Source organism: Carya illinoinensis, chromosome 2 (genome assembly GCF_018687715.1).
Source record: "Carya illinoinensis cultivar Pawnee chromosome 2, C.illinoinensisPawnee_v1, whole genome shotgun sequence".
NCBI lineage: Eukaryota > Viridiplantae > Streptophyta > Magnoliopsida > Fagales > Juglandaceae > Carya > Carya illinoinensis.
The window spans coordinates 25,715,298-25,737,951 of NC_056753.1; the positions used below are offsets into that span (position 1 = coordinate 25,715,298).

The following is a 22,654-nucleotide window of genomic DNA, read 5'->3' on the forward strand; positions in this document are numbered from 1 at the left end:
CCGAACTCCGGATACGGGCACCGGCCCAAAAAACACCCAGGCCGGTGCCCGGTTTCTGAAACCCGGGTGAAACCGGTACCCAGGTTTTTTAAAAATCCAAACCCAGTGCCAAAACGACGCCGTTTTGGCACTGGGTTATATCCCTCCGGCCTTCGGCATCTCGATTCCCCCCCCCCCGAATCCAACTCTCTCTCTCTCTCTCTCTCTCTCTCTCTCTCTCTCTCTCAAAGAATCTTCTCGAAACCCTACAAATCATCCCATCGCCGTCATCCACTCATCCCGTCGTCGCCGTCATCCCGTCGTCGTTTCATCTGGTCATCCTCCCGAAACACTACAAATCCGGTTAGTTTTTGATAAACTCTTCTTCCATTTTGGTTTCTTTAGTTTATGGTGTGGTTTTTTTAGTGGGTGTGATTTGTTTGGTGTGGTTTCTGATTTTGGGTGTGATTTGTTTTGGGTTTCTGATTTGGGTGTGATTTGTTTAGGATTTCTGATTTTGGGTGTGATTTGTACAAATTTATTTCTAGACTTATCATTTCTCTTATTTCATAAGACGTCAATCACCAAATTTTGGCTGCTGATATCCACAAATTCTAACTATTTGTTGTAATTGCAATGGATAAAGATGTGGTTTGATCAAATGGCAGCAACTCTGCTGCAATATGCAAATCACACCCATTTGGTGGAATATTATATGAGGCAGAGCCTGCTACGGTAGCTTAGGTACCTGCTGTGGTACCTGCTACAGTTTACTTTTATAAACATCAATTGGGTTCAAAGTCAAGTGAAAGAAAAACTCAATTTGGGGAAGCTTCTTGTTTAAGCAAACTCAAATCCAATAATACTCAATACTGTTTCATAAAACCAAAGTAAAATTCAGTTGAGCATTTCCTAAGAACTCTGAAATCCAAATATATATATATATAGATCTTTTGGGATTTGGAGCCATGGTTAAAACAACACTCTTATAATGGTAAATGTCATGTGTGTTTCTGTTTTAAAAAAAAAATAGAAATAAATTATATTTATATAAGCCACTTATCATGTGCAGATCCTAATTATTTTAATATTGTGTTGCCTTTTAGGTCTTGGAGCTGTCTGGAACACAGCAAAAGTAGAATCAGGGTCAATAGTTTCTGTTTTTGGCCTTGGGACTATTGGCCTTGCTGTAATTTGCATAGATATTGACAGCAAAAAGTTTGAAAGAGGTACATCTTGAGTTCTCTCTTTCTTGATTTTTTCGTATAGCATGGTATTCTGATTTGATCTATCATGAAGTTTCCTAACTTACATTTTGGCAATTAATTTCTATCATTTGATTAGAGCACATATATTGTTACTAGTTATCACTTGAATGCTGCTATTCTGTCTCTTGAACATTATTAGCAATGCTGCTTGCCTGTCATGATCTGCATGCCCTGCGAATTAAGTTTCCAACAGTCCTGAAATTGTCATCAAACCTACTTAATTTATTTGTGCCGTAGGGAATGGAAGCATGCATATTGGGCAAATTGCATGAAAGATTAATTAATATTTGTGGCCATCATTCTTTCACGCAATAAACAGCTTAAAATCACCAGTAGGTACTATCTACAACCATAAACTTATAATCAACCAGCACCTCACTAACCTCCAACTATATTCTTGATCAAGCTGTATGTTCATTTGATTTGTGTTCTTGCCTTAATAACATTGTTTTTCTTGTTACTTGTGAACCTGAACCATGTGGTTTTTAGCTTTCCACATGCAGATTTTTTTAATAGACTTATAATAAAATTAGCAAACGGTGGTTGGCCAATTCAATCAAAGATTCAAACACCTACCATCGATTTCAATATTAAATGTGTTAAATTTCAAAAAAAAAAAATCTCTATCATTTACTTTTTTTGTTGTTGTAATTTTAACAGATGGAAGAAGATTCTGTGAGCTGTAATGTCGGTATAACCCAAGGGGTTGGCGACTCATAACTTTTTGCTTATTAGATGTTCTTTTTAATACTTTTGCCTGTTATTATGATTTTATCACATTTTTAATCAATTTAGCCATCACTGGCCTGCAATATTTGTCACTTCTCACTTAACACAGAAAGACAAAACCCATTGGCTCTAATAGATCCAAATTGTCGCCCACATGATTTTTTTTTTTTTAAGAAATCCTAATTACTAATAATTTGATTTTAAAAATATTATCAAGAACATGATGATATTTGAGAATCTCATGAATACTGTTGAGTCGGCATGATTGAGTGGCAGAAGGGGCTAAGTAGCATTTTCCTTTGTTTTCTATTTTTCTGTTCTTTCTTGTTTTGGTGTAAATAAGATACCATGCATGTGGTACTTTTGCTTTCCTTTCTTTTTTGGTTTAGTGTAAATAAGATACCATTCATAGACGAAATTAGGTTCACCTTCTACATGGTGGAAGGTGAACCTAAAACAGAGAGATGAAATGGTGGCTAAATTTTTAAATTAAGGCCAATGTTTAAAGACATTGATTTTCATCCTCGGCTACAAATGGATGCCAATGTTAGGCCCATTTATCTATCTTCGGGCCCGGTAGTTTCTACTGGGTTTTTGCTTCTCCTAATTGGGGGACCAACATTTCCAATGTTCTAAACAAACAACTAGAATTATGTAAATTTTTTTTTTTTTTTTTTTTTTTTGGCAAAGATTTGCAACTTTGACGTTCATATACAATGGAACTAATGCCAGTATGCTTGATGTGCTGCAAAGTATCATAAAACTGATCCCTTCGTTTATTTGTGTACAATGTCCATAACCAGTATATCTTGCATCAAATCGTTTCGATTTGCAGTCTATTTCATATTTTAGTCAACAATTGACACAATTCTCTACAAAGAAGATTACATCTCATTCAGATCAACAACCAAAAAGCAGTCTACCTTGTTTGGCCTCTATGCATTTCATCATGTATTCTTTGAATCTTCATTTGACGCATTATAAAGGTCATGCAAAACAGATATAATTTGAAGTAAATTCAAAATATAAACTAGAAAAAGAAAACAAAAAGATGTTTGCTTCAGACAAAGACTCAAGTGAACCATCCACTAAATGCAAACATAAAATACTCACCATTCTTCTTTAAGTAAGAAATCTTCACCATTCTTACAGACTACTACTCAAAAAATGATATTAGAGGGTGTGTTAAGTATAGCATATTACAAACCAGATCTCCATATAACCCCGTTGGAATTATAAAATAATTCATCCTTCACTAAAAAGCGCAAGGTTTTTTAAATGATAAAACAACAATCTATGTTTGATTTTAAAAGGTTCAACAGGGTTAAGGACTAACTTCTTGAGCAAAATAAAAGAATTCTCAGAAAGTTCCACAGCTAAACTACATTGTTTACCTTGATCTCTTCAAAAACTTTGTGCACGTGCCAAGCAAGATGAGGTTCTAATTAAGATATGCAAATAAATCCAAATTCTTATACAAAACAAACAACACACCTTGAAGAGATTTTTCGAATTCCCTTAGTTGTGAAACAAAACCAGAATTAGGAGCTGCCTTTGACCGTCTGCTCTTCACATGCTCCAGAGCTTTTAATAGGCTCATTCCATGCTTTTTCATCAGATAGGCAACGACAATAGTCACACTGAAACCCAAATATGCAAAATAACAAGTTCAAATATTACCCTTTTTTGGAGGAAGGTGAAAGTTCAAACATGATCAAAGACTGAGTACAGCTGTACAGGCCAATTCAATGCATACACGATATTCTTCAAAAGTCCACTTATTTTGTGAAGCAATATATGTTTCCTTTTGAAGCGTTGAGTTTCTTTCTGAAAAGTGCACTTTAAGACATGATATAAGTCTTCAATTAAGAAAAAAGTTATTATGTAATTACCGAAACTAGCTACGCATATGAAAAATTGTAAAATCAGAAAAGAAGAGCACATAAGAAATAGAAAAGAGCAAAATCATGAAACAATTGCAAGTTTGTGTGTTTTTTATGGGGAGAGGAGAAGCCTTATAATCCAAAGAAAATTGGCAAGAAGAAGATCCTCGAAAGCAAATGACCTAGATGGGGAAGGAAGAATCAACCTTCTGGATTTTCCCGCAACGCAATGAACCAAAACGCCACTGCCCAATCTTTTAGCTTCGTCAATAAAATCGAAACACTCAGTGAAGTACTGTTTCATATCTGTGTCTTTTCTGTCAATGACTACCTCGAATTGCAAAAAAGGAGATGTATTATAATTTCAGTTCTAGAAGCTCAACAAGGTCCAGACCAATGATAAGCATCGTCATATTCATATCTTCAAGGCATTAAAAACATATTCGGTGTTAGCAAAACAAATATTACACGGCACTGTGAGATAAATCCACAGAAAAAAAGAGAGGTTAGTGAAACTAATTCATTTGAGAAACTATTACCAGGATGTATGAATTTATGATTAGACATGACAAACACAAATGGAAATCCCCTTAAATAAAAGAAATAGAGTTAAAAGATCATTTTAGCTGACCCAAAACAGTTAAGTTAGATGCAAGGAGCAGATAATGGAGTGCTGTGCTCAAAGAACAATAGATCAAAGGAGAAACATAAGATATAGAAACAGAGGAATAAACTTGGAACCTGAAGGAAATCTTCATTACTGTGCGCGTGGCTATACACATACACACACACCCATATATATTTCAAGATTTTGAAAATTACATATTCCACAAGAATGAAGTTTCGTACCATTGATGACTTTATATAAAAAATCATTTGGATGTGCGGGTGGCAATGAACTAGCCACAGTCAGTACATGTGTAACATTCAAGCTTTTCAGTGCCGTCTTGTTCTTTGCAGCTCCAATGGAACCCAAGAAAAGGCCCTGTTAAATGAAATAGAAAATATAAAACGGACTTAAAGTAAAAACCTTGGTATCAGAAAGACTGAAAAACAAAAATCAAGATGCTTAGGAAATAAGCAGTAGAAGTATCAAACAAGATGATGAAGTCATGCTTCAATCACCTCTTCAATTTCGCTCAGCGTATCGCTCTCTTTAACGTATCTTGTCACCTTTAAAACTTGCAGAGGTCCTCCTTTTTGGTTCTTGAAAGACTCGTCAAACTGATCCATCGCAGGGAGCAACTTGAACACTTCTTCCTCTTCTTTCCCTCCCCTACAAACCAGGCATAAAGTTGCTAACGAGTGTGGGATTCTTCAGCAAGTTCAAGTAATAAAAATGAGAAGGAATTACGCGGTTACGCGGTTCTCCTACAATACACAGACTTTAACGCTGTCTCATTATATATAGTATGATAAACCAAAGAGTCCTATTCAATCAACACCACCAAGAATGTAATAGCAGACTGACGTGTTCTTCGTCCTTTGATGCATGATGCTGAAAATAATCCACTTCCGAAAAATTGTTCGACTAAGCCAAAGAATAGATATACATCTAAACGTTGCGTGATTGCACACACAAGATTGTGAAAGATTGACAGCACATATCATTTTAAGATTTTAGATTCAAGAAAAAAAAACATTTGACACCAGAAAATAACCCAAACAGCAATAACAACTCGACGAAGATCAAGATTTACATCGAACAGGCCGCATCAGCATTTGGGCAATTCCAGAAAATCCAAACGACTTTTTACTTTACCATTACTGTATACCAAGGTTAGGCTTCATCAAATACCTAACAAGAATTAACAGATTACGAAAATGTAATTGAGAAGGAAAACAGGGGAAAGGAAAGAAAGGCAACAGACTTACAGAAGAAGCTTTAAATCGAGCGGGATCGGGGTCTGAGAAAGACTGAACATTTACGCGGGAGTTTTAGACAATTTTTTTTTTAATAGATTTTTTTTTTTTTTTAAATAACAGACATATACTTCATTTCGCAGGGAAAATAAATATCCAGTACAAGATACAAGGCAATAAAACCATTTACAACCCATAAAACTGAAATACTATTAATCCAAACAGCAGTAACTTTCAGCATCAAGAAGGACTCGATTAAGAATAAAATCTGGACAACAATTCTACCACCGTAAAGATTCATCAATTTTCCGAGCAAATCTTCCCATCATATACGCAGCTTCATTCCCTTGTCTTCCCACATGTAAGATTTCATAATCTGATAACAAGTGTAGTAGTTGAACAAATTCCAAAACAATAGACCCATGTGAAACTAGAGAAGCGCTCCTTTCTTAATATCGTCAACAACTGTCTAAGAACTTTTGGAATAATACTATAGAAACTCATACCAAAAACAATTTGCAAGTCCCTCAAGATTGCCAAAGATTTAATTTCATTTACTTCAAAAACACCATCTTCCTTTTGGTTTAAAGCAAAGAGCACCTGTCTCATATGGTTTCTAAGATTCCCACTCCAGCCTTACCTTCATTTCTAAACAAAGTCGCATTAAAATTCAGTTTTACCTTCCCAAGAGGAGGTGGTACCCAATTAAACACTTTTTCTATTTTCACAATATGAGAAGATACTTCGATAGCATTGAAACAATCTACATACTCACAACATTGATACACAACATCCAATACTGAATTGTTAGCTTTATCAAACAAACACAAGTTTCGATATCTTTCCCAGCAGATTGTAAAAAACAGTCATATCAAAACCAAATCAGTTTCCATAATCTTTCATACTATCATTTCAAGCCGATATATCAACATTTCAGAAAAATTAGAGCACAAACACAATATATGAGTAACATCCTCAATCTTCACATGACAAAAATCACACACTTTATTTTCCACTACACAAATTTTCAGCAAATTAGCCTTAGTTGGCAAACTATTAGTGCAGGCCCTCCATGCAAAGTTTTAAACTTTATTAAAGAGAGACAAGTTCCACAACTTCTTCCATAAACCTTTATTAGAACCAGAATGAGAAGACCCCACATCATCTTTTCTATATACCATTTCCATAGCATAATGATAGCCAGATTTAGCGGAGTACATACCTAACTTGTTTCCTCCCCAAACAATTTGATCAACAGCCTAACAATGCAAAAGAATCTGCAAAATCCGATCTACTATATAGGCCAGAAAAACATTATGAATCAGCTCTTCATTCTAATATCTAGCACAAGAAATAGTTAGCATATCAACCATAGCATCCAAAGGTAAACAAGAGTAGGAAGTCCACTAAAAGGCTTCAAATTTGCTTGCACCCACCGATCTTCCCATAAATTAATATTTTTTCCAGTGCCTACTCACCCAATACAACCTTGAAGAAGGATATCTTTAGTTGCAAAAATACTCCTCCAAGCATAAGAATGATTCTTGCCAAGTTGAGACTTTAAAAAAGTTGTTTTTAGAAAATACTTGACTTTAAAAACATCATAGAAAAGAGAATCAGAATTTTGCATCAATTGTCATCCTTGTTTTGTAAGTAATGACAAATTAAACAATTCCAAATTTCGAAATCCTATTCCACCAACCATCTTTGACTCACACTTATGTTTCCAACTAGCTCAGTGAATACGATTCTCCTCACCACAGTGCCCCCACCATAATTTAGCAAACATACTTTCCACCAACTCTTTACAAAAGCCTTTGGTAAAGCTCGTGCCACAACCTTTATTAAAATTCCCCAGCCAGCTTGTGATAGAAGCTTCTCTTCCCACCCTTATAACTTATTCCAAACTTTGGCTTCAATATCCTGAAACATAGCACACCGAAATCTACCAACAAATGATGGTAATCCCAAATACTTAAGCATGGTGTTGAATAGCCGAAACATTTTAAAGTGCCTTAATAGCTGTTTCATCCTACACCCTCATATTTTTACTTAATAATGACTCTATTTTTTCCTGATTAACCTGCTAACCCAAGGCATTGGCATATAAATTAAGTAAATCTTTCAAAATAGAATTTTTAGCTATACTTGCTCTACAAAACAGCAAACAGTCATTTGCAAAAAAAAAAAAAATGAGTTAACATCGGAGAACCATTACAGATTTTAAGATCACTCGACACTCTTCTCTTCTCAGCGTCTTGAATAAGAGAGGAAAGACTTTCCACACACAACACAAACAGATATGGCGATAACGAATCACCTTGTCTTAAACCCAAAGAAGGCAAAATAGAAGACAAAGGCACACCATTAATAAGAATATGATAAGAAATTGAAGATAAGCAGGAAAGAATCAATGCCGCCCACTTATTATCAAACCCCAATCAAATCATCACTCTTTCCACAAATTTCCATTCCACCTTATCATAGGCTTTATTCATATCTAATTTAATGGACATAACACCATTTTGGGCCCTTCTTCTTCTTCTTCTAATAAAATGGACTGCTTCATAAGCTACTAATACATTATCAGTGATAAGTCTTCCTAGAACAAAAGCATTTAGCATAGGAGATATAACAGTATCCAAGATAATCTTCAATCTATTTGCAATCATTTTAGCCATTATCTTATACAACACGTTACACAAACTAACAGGTCTAAAATCTTGAACTTTTTTAGAGTTTTGGTTCTTTGGGATAAGTATAATATAAATCTTATTAACTTATGCTAGATTATACCCAAGATTCAGACTAGCCAACACCATTTTTACCACCAACTCACCAACAATATGCCAATATTTTTGGTAGAAGATAGGAGATATACCATCAAGTACCAGTGCCTTCATATATTGCATTTGGAATAAAGCATCCTTCACCTCTTCCTCAACAAAAGGTTGTAAAAGAATCTTATTCATTTGAGAGGTCACCTTTGGTTGAATAGTATCCAGAATAGCATCCATATCCATAGTGTTAGAAGTATTAAATAAAATCATAATGGAATTTCTTTGTCGCCTTTAAGAAGCCTTATGATGAAAGAACTTTGAATTTTTATCTCCTAAATGTAACCATAAAGCCCTTGATCTTTTGTTTCCACATCAATTCCTTCCTCTCCAATAACACAATTATATCTTGACGAATATTTCTAATGTCCATAATAGAACCTGGTCTATGCTGCAATCTTTCCAACTCAGCCTGTTCTGCTCTTAACTAAAAATGAAGGTGACCAACTACTGATATTTCCAAATCTGCAACTCTTTTTTACACTGCAGGAGAGACTGCTGCAAGTTATCCAGAACATTGTCATGGGGCCGAGCATTCCAAGATTTACAAATAACATCCTCACACCCCTCAGCTCCTATCTACATAGCCTCAAAATGAAACAACTTCCTCCTTCTACATATTCTCAATTCCACTCCACAAGTATCAAGAAGTAAACAATTATGATTCGAATAACTAAGAGCAAAGTTATTTACTTTTGTAGAAGGATATAAAAACATCCACTCAAGATTGGCCAAAAATCTATCAAGCCTCTATTGAATGAAAGCATCACCTTATCGCATATTAGACCATGTGAAAAAAATCCTCAACCCCAACTATATGTAAACTTTGAAACTGACAATGATCAATAACATCCCTGGAGTCCCTCATTTGCCCTTCATTACATATTCTACAACCCATTTTTCCAAAATTAGACACCACCTCATTAAAATCCCCAAAGCAAAACCATGGAGAAATTAGAGGACCCGAAATAGATTTAATCAACTGCCAAATACCCTTTCAACCAACAGAATTCAGATGACCATAAACAATAGTTAAATGCCAACGACAATTCATAGCCAAATCAGTAACCCAAGCATCAAAATGGTTTTTAGAAAATGACACGAGATTCAAGATAACACCCTTTTGCCAAAAAATTGCAATACCCCCACTTCTTCCTTCACAATTCACAGCTAAGTAACCATTAAATCCCAATACAAACTTCAGATTTTCCATTTTTCTACTCACATTTTGTCTTCATCACAAAAAATATTTTGGGATCTTCTCTTCGCACAACATTGTGAAGAACACAAACAACCCGTGGGTTGGGAGCCCACGAGTATTCCAACTTAGCATTTTCATGGTGACTAGCAGGGCTGAATATCAGCCTCCGTCGATAAAATCTTAACATCCACCAAACAACTATCATCGAAAGATCGAAGCCTCTTAAACTCATTTAAAACTTCATTTTCAGCATAGCCCTCCAACTCATTTAACATTTTTAATGGTATAGAATAAGAAGGGGACTTACTTGTGGTTGGTTTAAAACCAGAAGCCTTGGCTTGAGAAATTCATGACACCTTCCACCCTTCTCAAAAACTTAATTCCAGCCGTCCGACCTCTCCTTGCACCTTGCTGAACATCCATTTTCTGAATAGAGCAATTAGGCGATGGAAAAATAAAATTTTCCTTGTCATTCGGCACCTCCGCCATAGCAAAAATCCTCTCATCCCTAACCCCGATGTCCTTTGCATCTTGAATTCCATCGACATTTAAACACCTAGACGATAGTTTAGCAATACATTTTGTAATTTCAAGCCCATTGGACCACCCTTCATCTCTGATGATAGTTTCCCTTCAATAGTCGTTAACCTGCACTGCAATTTCTTCTCTGTAGAACTGACTGATTTATACTTAGACGTGAAACTTGCCCTAGCATATGAAAGTGATTACTCACACGATCCGTCCCATCCTTGCTATCAACTATATTCAAGCAATCCATTTTGGACCCATTAAAACAGCCCATTCCAGACCCACACCTCCAATCAGATGGCACGCTCTTCATCTCCTTCATTTTAGCATTTGAAGAAATAACTGGCATCACTCCATAACCATATTCAGTAAGGGTTATCCTCACCAATTACTTCCCCAAAGTCAATCTCCAATGTAACCATCGTCAGTAACAATTCTTTTCCGAGATTGCTCCTCCGTTTCTCCATTGATACCATCCTCCCCCAAAGAATCCATTGGTTTAGCCACAAACGGTAAAGAACGACTCATCAAAGAATAATTTCCTTTCACTAAACCCTTTAGATCATTTTTTGCATCTGATCGACGAGATAGACGTCCATGACTCCACAATAAATTCCCATCCGCTCTTAACCATGGCCCAAAAGGATAACCTTCAATCTAAAAGTGACTCATATTAGATTCCCATAGATCATATTCAAGGTCTGAGTGATCCAAAATACCACAACAATAGCAAACATTGAAGCTTCTCATACTTCAAATGGATCCAACAAGGTTCAAAATCTCGTAAATTCAAACGTTTAACCCATGGAAGAGGCAATCGGACATCCAGTTTAACCCAAACTCGACAAAATTCTCCCCATGCTGGCATTGCCTTTGGTACATCTATATCTTCCACTTCCCCAAAAGAATTACCAATCACATGAAGCACCATTGGGTTCATGCAATTTAATGGTAGATCAAATAGCCTAAACCAAAAGGATGCATAATTTAAACAAAGCATAGAGAGTTGATTGTTCCCATCATATTCCCGCATCAGTATGAGACTTTTATCAAAGAACCATGGTCCGTTCCGAGTAACACGAGATTTATCTACCACATCTATAAATTGTGTCAAGAATAATCTATTATTGAGATCAAAGAATTTTACACCCTTAGGATTCCACACCACCCTCATTGTATTCTTAAAAACCTCCTTATTCACAAACTTCCTCGTCAACATTTAAAATATTAAACAACAGTCAATCTTATTAGATTTTAAATTCAAGATAGAATCTGAAACCATAATCGTCTCAGTCACCACTGCCAATAACTGAATCTTATCAATATTACATATTAATTCGTCTTCCATCATAGACAGAACAAAGCCCACAAAGGGCCACACCACTGTTAAAACTTGTATTAGAAATAAGATGAAAACTCTCAAGTAAACACCATAGAGATCGTCCAAATCTTAAGACAGATATTTATATGGACCTTTTTCCTTTTTCTTTTTCTTTTTTTTTTTTTTTTTTTTTTATGATTTTTTTGCTTTGCCTCCATAAAAATATTTAGGCCGGTAGGAGTTTTACTTTCTCTTTTTGTGTTTTGGATTCATTGCAGGAGTTTTACTTAAATAGCTTTACTTAAATAGCTTTAAAACTCGAAAAAATAAAATTGTTTGGGTGTTATATTAAAAGTACTTTTTAATTTTAAATAAATTAAATAGTTAGATTAAGAATTTAGAAGTATTATTGAATTTTATAAATATGTATTTTAACTCTTCAAAATTCATATTAATATTATTTTAAAATATAATTTATATATATATAATTAATTTATTATATATAGACTATTCTAAAATAATATTAGTTACGAAATATTTCGTTACTTAACCGCATCTGCCACCAAAATGATATTAAAACTTTGAACCAAACTGTACGGATGAAAAGTCATTTCTTGTCCTCTCTATTAAATTAGTACTCACAATACATTAGAAACCTTTCGTGTTCTCAATAGGATACAAAAATATTACTTAAGAAATTAGATAATTAATAGATATTAAATAAAAGACTAAAGAGTAGAGACGAAACAAAACAAAACTTAAAAAAGAAGAAGAAAGAAATGGGAAAAACGACGTAGTGTTGTTGAAATCGCAACCCACAGGCACATGCTACAGTACCTGGACTCCCAACTCTGGAATGGTGCATGTGGCCAAAACGTCCTATTGCCAAAACTCTTGAGTCGGCGGAGAAGATTCAATTCTCCGACCTAATCATAGGCGCAGGCGGAGAGAGAGGTTTTGTTTTGTTAAATAAGGTTCATAGATTATAAAAAAAATGCACTCATTAGGGTTCAGAGTGAACGCTCTGCTCACGTTGGGTGTAACCGTACTGGCCCTAATGTGCGTCATCGCCTCTCTCTCTGATAACCTCAGTGTCCCCTCTCCCTCCGCTAATGTCCAGGTCAACTCCTCTCTCTCTCTCTCTCTCTCGCATCCTTCGTTTTTTTTTTTTTGGGGGGGGGGGGGGGGGGGGGGGGGGGGGGGGGAGCGTTTTCTGAAATTATGTCTGATCCTTTACATTTTTTCTGTAAATTTTAGGTGCTAAACTTTAACTGGTTTCAGAAGCAATCTGAGGGAAACGAAGAGGTATTACTTTAACATTTCTACAGAATTTTATTGTGTGCCATGCATAACTTAATTTTTATCGCTATTTCTGGATAGACTAGTTGAATAGTGAAATGATGTTACGATTTATTTGCAGTAATTTCACTTTTCTTTACTCATTAAAAAATCTAATTTCACTGTTTCGAAGCTGCACATAGTCAGTAACCATTCTGGATGAGTACGTATCGCTTCTAGTAATGCTGTATCTATTACTTCTGTTATTTCATTGGAATTTTACCTAAGTGTGTATCCTGTGAGAACCATGGTGGATGTGTGTATTTGTATCTTGATGACCAACTCTGATCTTTCATCTGTTATTAGGTGAGCTTGACATTTAAAATTGCAGCTGACTTGCAATCGATGTTCACTTGGAACACGAAACAGGTTTTTCTATGAACCATTATCTATGCTTGCTGGTTATTTTTGTTCTACTTCTAGTTTGAATTGAAATTTTGAGTGTAGTCATTTCCATGCAGCTTATATAAGCTCCATTGTTAGTATTTGAGGTACTGTTGGAAATTACCCTTTTTTTTATTATTATATTTTTGCATCATGCTCTTCACCCGTAGGCATGGGTAACTCAATGCGAGAACGACAGTGATTCCATGTTAAATGGCCCATTTTACAACATTATTTCACTGCCTGTAGACAAAAAAGTATATTTTGAATGTTCTTCCTAATATAGTCCACTCTCCAGAAAGCTTTTACTATTGGAGATTTCTTTAACAAGACCTAAACAGTAGATTCTCCTGCTGCAGGCTTGAGACTCTTGTGCATGTTGATTTGCATCAATTCAGTTTTCTTCTCTGCCCAATATTCCTCCCGTTTCTCATGGATTTACTCACTGCCATCCGTTTTTGTTGGACAACGCCGGTAGAACTCTGTACTGGCTTTATTGCAATATAGGTCTAAATCATCGCATTTTCAAATTCTACATTATTCTATCAGACTTTCTATGTGGCAAATGCGATATAATATTTAAATACAATGTTTATGCCTATGCTGAAATTTTTCCAAGCAAAACCATTATAACTGTTTAAGTTTGAGTTTTCATTATAAATAAATTTTAGACTAAAATTAATAAAGAAATAAAATTTAGACTCTAACTGAGAAGATATTCTATGTGTTCTTTTTTTCTTGCTAACTGTTAATCAAGTTAAACATATACTTCTTGTTTGTGGAATAAGTAATGCATTATATTGATTCTAGATTCCTTGATATGCACTTGATTTTCAGTGCATTAAGTATAGAATTTTTTTTTTTTTTGTTTTTTGGCTAATGCTTAAGTAACGATTTAGTGTCCTATAAACTCTAATTGAACATGCTGGTCATATCACACCACTTCTTCTCAATGTTTCTATTTTGCTGCAAGCCTTTTCTTCATATTTCTGATCAATACCTGGTGAATTTGGATCTATGCCAGTCACATCTTACGTTTACTTATAAACTTCAGGTATTTGTCTTCCTAGCAGCTGAGTATGAAACCCCAAAAAATTCTCTGAATCAGGTATGCACTAGTGCATTGTAATGAATGCAAACATAGAGCGTAATTTAACTGAGTCAGTATTACTTAAAAAATAAATTATTGTATATATTAGGTCAAAATGATACTTCAGATAGTATTATTCTGTTGCTATTGCATTTTTTAATCATATCTTTTTCATCATATCCACTTTCTAAAAATCCTGTCTCCACCTCTGGATGCATGCTAGGGGTGAAAACCGACCTCATCGGCGCGGTTTTTGGGTAAAACCGACGCCGACCGTCGAGGTGAGATTTGCCGGAGGAACCGACCGTAACCGGTCGATGGGGAGGAGGAAAACCGTCCGTATCTACTCTGGCGGTTCTCTGGGGGTTCACGGTCGGTTCTCGGTTCCCCTAGCGGCGTTGGTTCTCTGAGAGAGTAGAGAGAGAGAGAGAGGATTTGAAACTCAGAAACGGCGTGAATCGGGGAAGAAGAAGAAGAAGGAAGAAGAAGATCAAAACAACGCCGTTTGGTTCTAAATCCAACGGCATCGTTCTACTTATTTTGTTTCCTTTTCCCATAGATAAAACGACGCCGTTTGCTTTAATACAAACGTCGTTTAGATGTGTTTTAATCACAACTGATAGCATCAAATGACGCCGTTCCACTTAAGTTATGAAGGTCGGTTTTGTTAATTTTATGCCGCCCGCCGACCTGTTCCCTGGCGGTTCCGGCCAGTTCGTGACTCCGGCAACTAGTCTGTGTCGGTCACAACCAGTTTTTCGGTTTCTTGTACACCCCTAATGCATGCAGCTACAATGGTACCATTTTTATATTCCGAACTTATTTTGGTTTTTGTAAATGGGATGCTTAGCATGTATATTGGGGCTCGGAAACGGGGGCCCATTCCCCGACCTGCCCAGCCCAATCTGCCTGCCCGTAAGGGTAACAGGTGAAAAATCCACCTGTTAATCCAGGTGGGCAGATACATTCATTATATTTCTTAAAACTGGCAGGTGACGGGTTGGTTAAAAATCTGCCCGCTCACCTGCCCATATTATTACCTTAAGTCCCTACATATATAAACATATCTTCTAAAGTATAAACCCTAATCTGGCGCCCCACTTTTTATTTTCTCCTTCTTTTTCTCTTCTTCCTTTTCTTTCAACTGGTCAGCTTCTTTTTTCTCTTTTTTCTTCTTTCAGTCATCCAACTCTTCTTTTTTCTTTCTTTCTTTCTTCTCTCTTCTTTTTTTTTTTTTGTTTTTTTTTTCCCTTCAATGTTGATTTTTTTTTTCGTTGTTTAAAATTAGGAGACTTCTGAGGTTTTTTGGTTTTGATGTTGATTTTGGATGACTATGTGGACGGGATGATGAAAAATCCATCCAGTAGGTCGACGGGTACGAATGGAGTGTGCAAAAGACGGGGATGGATGAAGGGGGGCTAAATGGCCTCCCTGCCCAAGTGGGGCTGGGGTGCAGGGAGGGCAGACCCGCTTGTATAGGGCGGGTACAGCCCTAATGTATATCTCCTGATAGTTTCACTAGGAGAACACTAGAACAGATTTATGAATTAATTTTATATTTATCCATGCTGTCTTATTTGGATTGAGTTTTTGTACTTGTTCGGTTCTGCTAGCACTTACTAATTTGGGTTTTGAATGCAGACTTATAGCAGTATTCTGTAGGGTAGTACTTTTTCTGGCAATTACTTTTGCCCTGTTTTTGCAAAATCAGCTGATGTTAACATGAGCACCTTCCAAGTTGCCGGTTAAGAGATTGTCAATTGAAAATGGGATTTGGATAGCTCCCATGAGAGGAAAACTTCCCTACCAATTTTGCATCTATTTGCTGGCATCACATCCTCTGCAAGTCTTACATTTCCTTCTGATCAAGTGATCTGCCATGATCGCAGGTCTACAAGTCTTGCATGTCCTCCTGATCAAGTGATATGTGGCTAAATGTTAATCAATAAATGCAGGTCCAGAGGGAAGTTTCACTTGGGCTGCAGAAACCCAAACTCTTCCTACCAAAGAGTGTGAAACTTTGTTGTTGACTAGGGAAGGTTCTGACAGTTTGCGGTCTAATTCATCCATCCTCTCTGCCCATCCCCCTTAGATTTTCACCAGTGGGTCTCAGTCAATATTTTCTTGCTTCCAGTGCTCACTCTTCATAGCCTTCTTTGCACACTATAATATATAATAACTCTCCACTGAAACCATTCAAGTGGTATTGCACCCTGCCATGGGGTGCATTTTCATTTCCAAATCTAGACGATTTTCCACTTAAAAAATCTTAACTCTATCAGTTGTACCTGTAAGCAATGACTGTAGTAACAAGTCTTAACGGGCAAAATGGTTCCTGTCCCTGTACAAATGCAACATATCGGACTGGATATAATATATATATACATGCTTACTTATAAAATATATATATATATATATACATGCGTATACACACATGTATGATGCTTTGAAATGATTTATTGTCCATTCTTCGTTGACAATTGACTGAATCTAGCCCCTGGGACACAAATTTGACAGATTAACTAGATTTGATTGTTGTGGAACAGGTTTCCCTTTGGGATGGCATTATACCATCTAAAGAACATGCAAAATTTTTGATTCATACCACAAACAAGTACCGCTTTGTTGATCAGGTGGGCCTTCTCTCTGAAATAGATCTGCATCAATTCCTGGTATATAGCAGTACTTACACGTATAGACTAACTGGCCAATGGCCTTTGGGCTAAATGGCACCCTACCCCTAGTCCTTAGGGACCATAGGGTTCATGGTTTGGGGTCCGATCCCCCAACTACCAGGGCTGTTGCCCCTAAAAATTGAAGTTGCCTAGCCAAAAAAAATAAAAATAAATAATGTATAGACTAACTAGCCTACGTACGAGCATGATTTGACTCCTTTTATACATGTCATACTCATTTCTGAATTCATTGTAACTGTGCATTTGGTTTGGTGGCAGCATTGATTGTACATATGGTCCATTTTTGCCAATGAACTTGTAGTCCAAATGTCCCCCATATACCCCCAACCCTCTTCTACATATAGTACATTTTTGCACCTGTTGTTAATAGAAAAATTCTGGCATTGGGTGTTAAAGGGTATGACAAGTGATGTTGTCTTCTTTGTTCGTTTACTTTCAGGGAAGCAATCTCAGGGGTAAAGAGTTTAACTTGACTTTGCACTGGCATGTCATGCCCAAAACTGGCAAGATGTTTGCCGACAAAATAGCTATGACGGGATACCGAATGCCAAAGGAATATAGATAAGGATGTCATTCTCAAGAGTTTTGATATAACTTTAATATCATCAAGGATGCTTGTGCGTCGTGGTTGGCTTAACTGAAGATGAAGGACGAAGGGTTGTGATTTTTTTTTCCTCTGAGAGACTTAGTTTCCTTAGGCCTAATAGTTAATGGGTCTATAATGTTGAGAGATTCATTTTCCAAGAAAGGAACTTCTCGTGTTTGAAGAGGAGATTCTATCAGATGCCGAAGAGTGGCATGACCATGGTCCATCAGGTAGTTTATCCAAACATGCTGCTGAATGATGTTTCTATCACATGGTCTAAGAAAAGAGATGGGGGCCTCGTCCTCGTGTTACTAATTTAACAAGCCAACTTATATCCCATGAAGCATCCTCGCTGCGTTCATATCTACAAACATCAATGCATGTTTATCTTACTAAAAAAAAAAAAAAAAAAGCATATTTATCTTACAAGGTTGACGTGGCATTAGTAATCAAGCATCCAAGTGAGTTAAATAGAGAATGAAATCCATGATTTCCATGTCAGATAAGCCAATTAAGCGGCCTTCCTTGTACAATCAAACTTCCATGACAAACATATCCTATTTATTTGTCTTTCACTTTTTTACGTGTTATCCTTTGAGTAATGTTACATATTACACTTTCTTTTCGTTATTTAAATATAGTATTTTTATTACATTCAAACAATCATTTATTATGAAAAAGAAAAACTCAAAAATTGATTGATAAAGTCACCTTATTATAATAGGATAAGAGTATGGAATGTATAATTTTTCATTTTTAGGCTCCGTTGGAATGTTGTGCTAAATTGAGTTATTTATAAATAATAGTGAATTAAGATGGTTGAGTGAGTTTTGTAAAGTCTACTTAAAATGAGTTTAGATATATTTAGATGTTAAGATGAGTTTAGATATATTTATGGAAAGTTGAAAAAGGATGTGAGTCTCACGTATAAAGAGGTGTTGAATTGAAAAAATTGTGAGTCTTATGTGTAAAAAAATTTTGAGATGATATGAATTTAGTAATTTGAAAATTGAATGTTTCGATATTAGATAAAATTTAATATTAAAATTAGATTGAATTGAATTGATTTCAGTTCAAATTCTAACGGGATCTTATAGTCTTTTAAACAAAGTTGACAGATTTTCTATCATAAACTTGGGTTTCAAAGGAAGTTACACCAAACGTACCCAAGACAAGGACACTCCATCCATTTTCCTCCGTACACGTTGAGTCCTCTCTACTTGATTTCTTTTATCTTGTTATCATCTTCTCTATCTATTATCTGATTAATAAAAGTTAGAACGGTGATGAAACAATGACAGGTTTAAATAATTTATTTTCCCTCAGAAATATTAAAGAATTAGTTATCTCAAATATAACCCCCCATCCCAAAGAAAAAGAAAAATAAGTAGGGATAATGGACGTATCAAATGCCAGCCATGATAGGGACTGATCCAATAGAATCAAATAAATCCATATGGATATTGATGCTTATAGGGGCCCCATTAAATTCACAAAATAAGAATGGCGTCGCAAAGTGGGTGGGTGTGTGTGAAGAGTAATGCGGTACAAGTCTCTCAAATCTATAAGTCTTGTATAAGAATTTTGTGAAAATGTGAATCTTATCATGAAAAAGTGAGTTTTTTATACTTTTTGTAATGAGATCTACTTTTTTATAAAAGATTTATACGAAATTTATGCATTTAAAATTTGTATATATTATTTCTTTGTGTGTAAAATCACCCTGCTATTAGCATATTTCCTGTGTTCGTTTTGATTTGGAAGGTGGCCCCCCAACCAAGGTCAAAGGAAGAAGGCAGCAGAAGTGGCTGTCACTTTGCCTTGAACAAATTGGTAAAGATTTTTGCTAGCCGTCGGTCTCAAATTCTTGGTGTTTGTGGATGTGGGTGTGATTGATACTCCTTAGGCCTTTTATTATTATTATTATTATTTAAATCAATGGTGAAATGGCTTCTTCCTCGTCAAATCCAAACACCAAACTTTCCTTTTCCTTCTTTGCATTAAGGCATCTTCGCCCATTCCCATCTGGTCCCATACCTCATCCAACCGCCGGTCCACTCCTTTTGTTATATGTCGCACCTATTTTTCTTTTTTCTTTTTTTTTTTGGTTTCATTTCTAGACCTTTCCAATGTAAATTTTGAGAAGGCTGTTAAAAGACACACAAATAAAATACAAATAAATTTATGTGGCACATTATCTCTCTTTTTTTTTTTTTTTCCTTTCCCAACCCCTTACTAACGTCACTTTTGTAACCTCACTAACGTTGCCTTCGTAGGCTCACCAACATTGCCGCCAAATCATCCTCGCCCCTCGTCGACATCATTGCAGTACCCCTCACCTTCCTTGACCCTCACCAACGTTTCCCTTCACTATAGCCTATTCATCTTCGTCGTCTCCGCCATTGACATCGGAATGTTTTCTCTTTTTTCTCTCAGTCAGTTTGAGGGGTGAAGAGTAGTTGCGAAAGGGAGATGGAAAGGGAGAGAGGGGAGAGAAAGAGAGGAAAAAAAAAGACATGCCACACTGGTAATATGCCACATTATTGTGTGAGATCCGTTTGTTGATGAATAGCTTTCATATTGCCTGTGGACAAGATGTTATGCATGTTTATAAGTAATAGATAATCATCTTTTGTAAAATTGATTTTATGAGATACGTCAAGCTTGTGAATTTTTTCATGATATCAAAGCCTGCTAAAAGACGTTTGGAGACACCCACATTAATTATCCCATGACAAGGATCAGGAAAATACTGACTTAAATGTGAGAGAAGATGCTGAAAAATAAATTTTACATTGAATGTGGATAAGATCTTAGACAGGTTTATAAATAATAAATAACCCCCATTTATATAATCAATTTTATAAAATGAATTAATTTCATTAATTTCTCCAAAATTACTGTATGTCTATGGTTTTTTTGAAATTGGGAAGTGCTACGCACATAGAGAATTCTCACCGCATTGAACAGCAACATTTTTTTTTTCTATTTTTAAACAATTTTTAAAACTATTTAAATATTTTTAAAAAATAAAAAAATCACAAATTTATTTTAAAACATTTTTTTAACCATAAAGTAAAAAAAAACAAAAAATGCTATTCGGTAAGAATTCTTACCGAAATTTCTGTAGGAATTGTATTTTCCTTAGAAATTTTAATAGTTTATTCAGTGGCAAGACAAAGTTTGACGTGATTGACATCTAGATTGGTTTCAAATCCCATCATTCTTCCGGGAATCTGGCCCTCTCAACGGTACACTCAACAGTCGCATCATGTTCAATGTTCTGATACATTCATCCATGTTTGATTCCCAAATCTTATTCTAATGATTTTATAAATGATTTCTGTACAAAATTTGCTGCACAAATCGCCCTTTAATCACATAATATTATAATTAAAAACTATTAAAATAAGTAAAATATTATTTATATTTATAATTTTACTTATATAACTATGCATGCTGATATCTTCTTTACTAAAAATTCTAAATATTTTAAAATTTGAAATTAAAATTAAAATATATATTAATAAAATAGAATTGACACTTAATAGTAAATTATAAAATTATAGATATATTTAACACTTAAAAAAAAAAGAGTTTCTTCCTTTATAACAACCAAATTATTATATATTATCTTTCTATATTCCATTCAGAATATCAAGTTTCTTTTAATATACCTTTAAAGAAAAATGAAAATTGCAGATCAAGCAGGTTATCACGATGAACGGTCTCGATCTTTCAATCTGTTATGAAATCCGGATTGTTCCAAAACAGTGTGCCACTGTGGCAAAACCATGGGACTGGCGCCTCCTCCTCATCTTTGGAGCCTATCCACAATGAATCATTCACACGTAATTTCCTACTACCTTGATTGGGATTCTTCCCCTTTTTCTTTCTTTTTTTGATTTTTTCTTCCATTTCAATCCCTTCTTCTTATTTTTTCTTGTTTTGGATAATTAAGTTGAAATAAAAGGAGAAATAATAATTTTAAATAAAAATTAAATTATTAATTAATACATGAAACTTATTTGTAAAATATAAAAAAAATTATTATTAAACTATATAATATTATATTATTATTTTAATTTTAAAATAGATAATTTAATATAGATTAATATTTCTATTAATTTTAACTTTAATTAAATTTTAAATTTGACAATAGCTAGACCACCACGAATGCCCTAAAGTAATATTGCAGTCCATCCTCTCTCTCTCTCTCTCTCATGATTCCATCCCTTTCCTTATACATCATCTTTACCAAACTGTCTTAAATAATTCTAGAGCTTTGAAATATACATGCATGATGCATCATATTTTTGAGTATCAATATCTTTTTTTATTATTTTTTGTGATTTTATTCTATTATTCAAATGAAAGGTTCATGGAATACTATTATGTGATAAGTTTAGAGTATATTGCTAAAATGTAGATACAGTTAATGTTGCAAAATAATAGTAACCAACGTCGTACAGTTATTGTTCATCAATGCTTTCCTTTTTTAATCAACTTTCATTCATTTAATATATAGTTAAAAAGAATAATTGTAAGAAAACTATAGGTTAGTTAGGTTAATTATTTTCTTTAAAATATCATACTATTCTTTTTAGACAGTCAAATCCTAATAACATGTGAATACATGTATCATAATATCATTTTACATTCATCCTATTAATTAAGATGTGATGTATTTATTATTATTGAATGATAATTTATTATATAATTCATTATCATCTAATGATAATGATAATGAATATGTTATTTTTCATTTAATAAAATGAAATTAAAACGAGAATGAAGTGTATAGGATATATACGCGCACCAAGTGGCATATGTGCAAGTGGGTTGCTCCAATTATGACTAACCAAGACACCATCATTTTGGTCAATTATCATACTAATTGTACCTTATCCATTCTCACTCAACTACAGCTAATTTTTTCCAAATTTGATGG

General features: G+C 34.9%; 2 protein-coding genes across 11 annotated transcripts; one reads left to right on the forward strand and one right to left on the reverse strand.

Moving 5' to 3' along the window:
* Window positions 1–2,729: 2,729 nt before the first annotated feature.
* Window positions 2,730–11,365, reverse strand: LOC122300515 (dual specificity protein phosphatase 1-like). 8 transcript variants are annotated; one of them, XM_043111235.1, is made up of 7 exons: window positions 6,945–7,194; window positions 5,735–5,776; window positions 5,560–5,657; window positions 4,985–5,135; window positions 4,709–4,844; window positions 4,042–4,186; window positions 2,947–3,616 (listed from the first exon to the last, which is right to left on the reverse strand). In XM_043111235.1, coding segments are annotated over exons 3-7 (633 nt in total). In that variant the 5' UTR covers window positions 5,562–5,657; window positions 5,735–5,776; window positions 6,945–7,194; the 3' UTR covers window positions 2,947–3,417. The 8 variants fall into 8 exon arrangements, with proteins under 8 accessions (XP_042967164.1, XP_042967169.1, XP_042967168.1 ...); XM_043111230.1 differs by lacking the exons at window positions 5,560–5,657; window positions 5,735–5,776; window positions 6,945–7,194 and adding exons at window positions 2,730–2,940; window positions 7,201–11,359 and having other exon boundaries at window positions 3,471–3,616; XM_043111234.1 differs by lacking the exon at window positions 5,735–5,776.
* A 1,032-nt stretch (window positions 11,366–12,397) lies between these two features.
* Window positions 12,398–18,040, forward strand: LOC122300517 (signal peptidase complex subunit 3B-like). 3 transcript variants are annotated; one of them, XM_043111237.1, is made up of 6 exons: window positions 12,398–12,583; window positions 12,867–12,914; window positions 13,254–13,316; window positions 14,386–14,439; window positions 16,968–17,054; window positions 17,557–18,040. In XM_043111237.1, exons 1-6 carry the CDS (start codon window positions 12,473–12,475, stop codon window positions 17,680–17,682), a joined length of 489 nt encoding a protein of 162 aa, XP_042967171.1. In that variant the 5' UTR covers window positions 12,398–12,472; the 3' UTR covers window positions 17,683–18,040. The 3 variants fall into 3 exon arrangements, with proteins under 3 accessions (XP_042967171.1, XP_042967170.1, XP_042967172.1); XM_043111236.1 differs by having other exon boundaries at window positions 12,438–12,729; XM_043111238.1 differs by lacking the exon at window positions 16,968–17,054 and having other exon boundaries at window positions 12,438–12,729.
* Window positions 18,041–22,654: the final 4,614 nt, after the last annotated feature.

Coding starts and splice junctions, on each gene's coding strand:
- LOC122300515 (XM_043111228.1), bottom strand. CDS start 7,352: ATGCAAAATTCTGATTCTCTTTTCTATGATGTTTTTAAAGTCAAGTAT. Junction 5,136..7,200: donor CTTCTTCAAGGTTGTATTGG/GTGAGTAGGCAC, acceptor CCTGGTTTGTAG/GGGAGGGAAAGAAGAGGAAG. Junction 4,845..4,984: donor CGCTGAGCGAAATTGAAGAG/GTGATTGAAGCA, acceptor TTCATTTAACAG/GGCCTTTTCTTGGGTTCCAT.
- LOC122300517 (XM_043111236.1), top strand. CDS start 12,604: ATGCACTCATTAGGGTTCAGAGTGAACGCTCTGCTCACGTTGGGTGTA. Junction 12,730..12,866: donor CTCCCTCCGCTAATGTCCAG/GTCAACTCCTCT, acceptor TGTAAATTTTAG/GTGCTAAACTTTAACTGGTT. Junction 17,055..17,556: donor AGTACCGCTTTGTTGATCAG/GTGGGCCTTCTC, acceptor GTTTACTTTCAG/GGAAGCAATCTCAGGGGTAA.